At 29.5% G+C, this 7,052-nt stretch overlaps 1 protein-coding gene across 1 annotated transcript; it reads left to right on the top strand.

Moving 5' to 3' along the window:
- Nucleotides 1-5,518: 5,518 nt before the first annotated feature.
- Nucleotides 5,519-6,497, top strand: LOC132952472 (histone-lysine N-methyltransferase KMT5C-like). The gene is made up of 5 exons (XM_061024783.1): nucleotides 5,519-5,686; nucleotides 5,768-5,993; nucleotides 6,097-6,165; nucleotides 6,282-6,350; nucleotides 6,454-6,497. Exons 1-5 carry the CDS (start codon nucleotides 5,519-5,521, stop codon nucleotides 6,495-6,497), a joined length of 576 nt encoding a protein of 191 aa, XP_060880766.1.
- Nucleotides 6,498-7,052: the final 555 nt, after the last annotated feature.

The following is a 7,052-nucleotide window of genomic DNA, read 5'->3' as shown; positions in this document are numbered from 1 at the left end:
GAAGATTGTTCTGTGACATATTTTTCGGGCTACCTAGCTCAGGGGCGTCATTTCAGATTTTGAAAGGGTGGGGCAACATATTAAATTTGCCGACTTCATAATATTAAAAAAAATTTAGGTTACCTATGTATTTAATTTTATGGACGTACAGACTATCAATAAAATATTTTTTCGGAACAAAACATGTAAGGGATCAAAATTAGTAATGAATTATGATGACATGATGATAAACAATAAAGAACATAAAACGTTTCAATTTACCCAATTAAATAACAACATTAAAGATAGTAAAACATTAATTCGTTTACTTACAGGATTAGTTACCTATCGGCTATCAATAAGTTTATTGGAATAATAATATAAATCTAATTAAATAAATACTTATTATTTAATTATTTGTATATTTAATACTTTACAGCAGTTAAAATAACTTACAATGAAAACATAAAATTATCGTAGATGTAAATTATGTAAATTAACATAAATTAAAATTAAAAATTAAACGCATTAAACTATTAATGGATATCTTCGATTCTTAAGATTAGCAAACATATCGACAGCTTCTTCTAAGTTAACATGACTTGCATACTCATAGTTCCTTCAACATTAATTACCATTAAATCACATAATCTTTCATCCCCAGTTGTACTTCTTAAGAATGATTTAACGCGTTTTAAAGAAGAAAAAAATCGCTCATTGGTAGCTGTAGTGACGGGCAAAGTTAATAAAATAGTCAAAATTTTTAGTGTTTCTTTAAATGCGCTTGGAAGTTCCGATAGAGTTTTAAGTATAAAATAAATATCTGGTTTTAGTATGTTTTTATAATATATATTTCTTTCAGTAGGTTATCAAAGTCAAATTATTTAATAATTACTTGTTTTTGGAAATTTTTTCGAGCTAAATCAAAAGGATTATTTGGTGCTCCGACATGTTTAACCCGTACACGTTTTCCTCCATGTATTTTATTTTCGTGTTTGCTACGATAGTCGTCGTCAAACACACTGCTACAAATCAAACATTCTAGTTTAATTCTTTTTCTTTTTTTTAAAGAAACTTCACTCATTTTAATTACTAAGTAATAAACCACAATCACGTTTGAGTTATGAGTACAATATACAAATATATCAAATAAACAAGCACGTTACGTCGTTACACCGTCCAAAACATAAGCAATTTTTGACTATCATCAATTGAACACATATTATTATTCTAAATTGTATAACAATTAATAACAATAATAAAAGTAATAATACTATATAGTAGTACTGATTAATGGTTAGATGTCATCATGGATTATGGAAGTCGGCAAAATTGGCGTTCGATGTTATCTACACTAACAATTTGTTGTAAATCCATGATATCTATTTTTAGAATTTTTCTTGTTTTGCGCATTAGCGATTATCATAAACCGAGGAGCCAGTGTTTCCCAACATTTTAATAAACCATAAACCATTTAGATTATCTGATTTCTCAATACAAAATAGTAAATACAAATTTAGTATTTACAGATTTTAGCATTTGATCACCGGACAAAGAATTGCCGACTTTTTAAAATTTCTTAGAGTAGGGCATTTGCCATAGTCTGCCCCCCCCCCAAATGACGCCCCTGACCTAGCTTACAAATGTATTAAAAAATTTAATTGCATCGAATGTAAGATAAATCTAATAGTAGAAAAAAGTTAGAGTGATAAGAATCAAATACTGTTAATTCATAAGAATTATTCTGATATCGGAAAACATACAGGACTCGTGGCGCCGTCGGATCAATTAAATTACGTAATAGATCGTACTTTGTCAATATTTGAAATAATTTTTTTTTTTTTTTTTTAACTAGACAATTGTACAATCTGTAATATAATGGTTTACAATAAGCACAAGTGATAAAAGTATAAGTATAGAAAAGACAAAATAATAGGACAATGTAACAAACAGGTTGATAATTACAATTATTTACATCAATTCAGACAGGGGGGATGAGTGAAAAGACCATCCATTGATGGGACTTCGTGACATGTGGTGAATTTTAAATTATTAAAATTATTTTATTTCTTATTCCAATTATTTATTCATTCTGTAATTATATGGTAGAAGAGCACATATTATATATATATAATATATACATAATATATAATATATATTATAGAACTATACAACACTATAGTCACTATACAACACACATTTAACCCTTCGTTAGTGTGTTCGGTTTATTAAGCACCACGTGATAAGATTTTGCGTGATACAAATAGTGATTAAACTAGATCAAACCTTCACCTCCATGAAATCCTTTTTAACATAGTACATTTATAGTATTCTTGTCTATACATAGTACTCTACAATGCAAAATAGTTTTGGTTAATAAATTACCTCATGTTTAACTTTTATCATACAATCAACTGAGTAATATCATTTTTTGGGTATCTCAAACCCCAACACATAATTTATGTATATGAAACTATATATAATATGTGTATTATATGAAATTTAAAAAAAAAAATTTTTTTATTTAATACATTTCTTTACTAACTAGTTGTTATGAAATTAAATTTGAATAAAAGTTTAACTATAATTTTGATTTTTTGTTATTTTACATTGTGGGGTGTAATAAACCTAACCCTAACACATCAAAGATACAAAAAACCGTCAACACACTAACGAAGGGTTAAGTATTAAGTCCTAATCTACTATTGAAAACGTGGTACCTAAGTTCTGACCTCAGTTTGACAGTTTTGTCACATGGATATGCATTTAGAGTATGGAAAACGATTATCAAGTAAGTATATTATATTATATATTTTATTACTAAATATGTATGACGTATAATAGTTAACAATTTAAATTATTAAAATTATCCGTCATTTTTTGTATGTCTCCATGCATGGATGTGGGCCAGCATGATGGTAAATAATACATTTTTGGGGCTACAGAACGTTTTTGGTCAGAAGTACAACATCGAACCTGTTATGGAAAATGATTCAATAAATGTATGTTTAATATTGAGTTTAAAAATATACTCCAACTAATATTACTGTGTTTCCTCTTGACCAGTAGGCAAATCTTGATTTTGCCCGCTTAATAACTAAATCATCTTCGTATGATGTTGGTTTAGCTAATTTTACCAATGCCTTAAAATCAGAGTGGACTGGACACCACCATTCTGTGCACGGTAGTAAAAAATTATGTAAGTATGCTTTTTAAATAATAAATTCTTACTACATAGGTATTAATTATTTTTTTTTTTTAATAGGCTAAGGACAACTTACAGAACAGTGTAATAATTGTGTTTTAATATTTATTTAATGTAAACAATTTACCTGTTTGACCAATTCCATACATTCAACTTTAAATGTTTTTTTCCGTTGGTTTTTGGACGATCACTGGATTTATTTCGTCATTTACGAGGTTTGTTGAATTTACCTCGGAAAACTTCTTAGACACAGAAACATTGGATTCAAGTTGTTTTAAAATATTATTTTCCAGTTTTGCCAGTTTTGTGTTCAACAGTTCATTAATGTGGTTTATAGTTACCATTTTTTCTTTGTCCTTTTTCTGCTGTAAAATATTTGTTGTATTATTACTATTAGTTTTAATATTTTAGACTTAGTTATGTGTATCTTACCAATTCAACAACTTTTTGTTTTAAATGTTCACCCTTTGTGTGAATTGTCTCATATTTGAGTTGTAGGGTTTCATATTTCTTCGTGAATTCTTCCTGTAATTATCAATAATTAAGTTAAAATTATTTTTTAAATTAGTTTTCACCCCGCAAAATGTTTGTCCACTACTTCGCTTGTCTAAACTTTAAATATTTATAACTCATAAACTACTCGTAATAATAATTATATTTTTAATTATATGTATACCAATTTTAATACAGCATTTCCAATATCTTCTTTAAGGCTCTCATTCAATTCATTTACCTCAATATTGTCGGATTTTAAATTGGAATTTTTATTGTGTAACTCGTGTATTTCCTGTGAATAAAACTATTTTAAACATAACTTATACAAAGCGTTTTTTAAAATATTTAATAGCGTTTATCTTAAAAATCTAAGTAGTTGAGTAAAAATTAAGAAATGCAAAATTAATTTAACACGGATATGATATAAAATTTAAAGAAAAGCCTTATGTGCTAGAGTCCGGATTTGTATGCACTAAAAAAGGCCAAAATAGTATGCATTTATGCATCAAAAACTTCAAAATATGCACTTGATATGCTCTTATTTTTTTTAATAATATGCAAAAATATGCTCTTATACCCAAAATATATGCATTTTAATATATTTTTTTAATTTCTTCCATAAATAATAATTCAACAAAATTAGATGAACTTAATTTTTAATTATAGACATCAACTTAAAACACTTATTAAAGAACAGTAAATATTTAAAAATATATTCAACAAATAAAACAAATACTTTAATTAAGAATAATAAAAAATAAAAATTTATTAAATCCTTTAATACCATATCTTTGGTACATATTTATGAAAAAAATACAATATAAAGATATTTAAAAAAAAAAAAAACAATTTAAACCAATAAAAACATAATTTTGTTATTAATAAAAAATATTTTGATAAATAGATACAATGTATGATTTTAAATTTTTATAAAAAGAGTTGACAATAATATATTTTTCCATGTGCTCAGGTGTCATATTTGTTCTTCTATCACTCAGTATATGTTTATACAGACTAAACGATCTTTCCACATCTACTGATGTCAGTGGTGCATATTTCATGTTGGCTACGGAGCAAGGGTTGAAGTTTTCTGGAAGTTGTATTTCATTGTTACCTGATATAATTTGTCCAATTCGTTCCATTACTTGAAACCCTTTATTTTTTTGATGCAATTGAGTTATTTTACTTTTTATAATAGAACCTTTGTCACCCTGTATATTTGATAGTTCTGAAATGATATTTTTCATAATCTCTAATGATTGTACTAAAGTCAATTTAGTATCTTCTAAATTCGTAATTGCCTGAATGAGTCCAGAAAAGTTAATTTTTATAAATGCTAAATCATTTTTTACTGTAGGCAAATTGAACATTTTCTTACAACTCTCTACACTTGCCGACAAATCATTGTCTAGTTTTTCTACTACAGTTTTAATACCTTAATAGTTATTTGCATTAAATATAACTGCTTCTATCCATGTACCCCATCTTGTAATAACTGGTTCAGGTGGCAATGGCAAACCGGGTAGTGTTTCTTTATAAAGTTGAATACGGGAAAGTGACTTTAAAAAACATTTTTTTACATTGTTAATCAATTTGTTTACATTAGGGAACAATTCTCTAACTTTTTCTGCTACTCTGTTTAACATATGTGCTACACATGTTACGTGAACGATATTTGGGTAAAAGACCTTTAATGAATCTCTTGTTTTGACCATATATGGTGCTGCTTCTGATAAAAACAACCGTAGGTTTTCATCGTTCAAAACGCATAAGACATGTGCTGAAAAGTTTGAATTGAAAACTAAGCGTGAAAAACAAGTATTTGCTAAGCAAATGGAAATGTATGAGGTTTCAATTACCAATACCTCATATAGATACACCAAAAACAATAATTTTAAAGATAAACAAAATTATGTAAAAATTGTAGCTACCAGAAACATCAACATTGGAAAAGTCATTAACACACTCTGCGGACAAACTGCCCTAATTAAACCTGAAGACATAAAAGTATGTTTTGCTTAACTAAAACTACCTATAACATATTTATATTTTGATTAAAAAAATGTTTTTTATTTTTTTGTCTTACAGGTGGGTGTTAATGACTTTTCAATAATGGCTAGTTTTCGAAACGGAAAAGACATGTTGTTCCTAGGACCCGCAGCATATATAAATCATGATTGCTCCCCAAATACTAAATGGGAGCTTCAGGGAGAATGTTGGTACGCAAAAACAGTTAAAGCAATTAATGCTGGAGAAGAAATAACGGCGAACTACGGTAAACATTTTTTTGGTTTGAACAATGAAAACTGTGAATGTGAGAGAAACAAAAAAAAGGTGATAATTTATTTCTATATACTTTTAGTGACATTTTATATAATTTTATTTTTTTTACATTTTATTTGATTTTTAAATTACAGTAGAGAGTATGGATGAACAAAAACACGAAGACCAAACAACAGCTGCAGTCGAATATCCTGTGCCACAAGGTACCACCTTTGTTTACATTTTACTTGCTATCATGTTAATTTCTGCCCTATAAACCACCTGCATTATTTCAAATAATTTATGACAATATTTTTACATAATATTTTTTATATTACAGTAGAGATTATGGATGAACAAGAACGTGAAGACCAAACATCAGCTGCAGTCGAATCTCCTGTGACACAAGGTACCACCTTTTTTTACATTTTACTTGCTATCATGTTAATTTCTGCCCTATTAACCACCTGCATTATTTCAAATAAATTTATGACAATATTTTAAATATAAAGCCATAAGCGTCCTGGGCCAAAGACAGTTGAGTTACCTCGCATAATGCCGTGGCCATGATTGCAAGGAACGACGTTCAGCTGATCTCTTCCTACTTTCAGTTCTCTGAACCCACCCAAGGGTGCGTCGACGCCCTGGACTCCATACTGGATGGACTGGGCGGCGACGTACTCGTGGGTACTGACGTGAACACGAGGTCCACGGTATGGCAATCGAGGTGACATTGTGGTGTCGACTTTATAAGTCAGAGAAATTTAAGAGTCCATAACCAGCTGGGTATACGTTCAGAAACCATGGGTCGGTGTGCTTGTCGTCAAACAACGTCAGAGTCGTGAACTGGTCCGCCACTCACGAACTGACGTCGAGCGATCATGCCCTAATAAGTTTCGACATCATTGTGCAGAAGAACGCGCGCGTGCACACCGAGGAAGATGCACGAGGCTACAATTACAGCCAGATGGACTGGACTAAGTTCTGTAAGACCTTAAGAGACCTAAGAGACGCTAGGATAAGGGACTTCAAGTGTCCGGACGTCGAAAGATGTACGATAGCGCTTTCGGACGTACTGAGAAGAGCGTGCGAAAAGCACATGAAAAAGAAG

The sequence above is a fragment of the Metopolophium dirhodum genome, chromosome 1, assembly GCF_019925205.1.
Source record: "Metopolophium dirhodum isolate CAU chromosome 1, ASM1992520v1, whole genome shotgun sequence".
NCBI classification, from domain to species: Eukaryota; Metazoa; Arthropoda; class Insecta; order Hemiptera; family Aphididae; genus Metopolophium; species Metopolophium dirhodum.
Note: the sequence above shows the minus strand (reverse complement) of the source record. Positions and strands in the feature narration are given on the sequence as shown.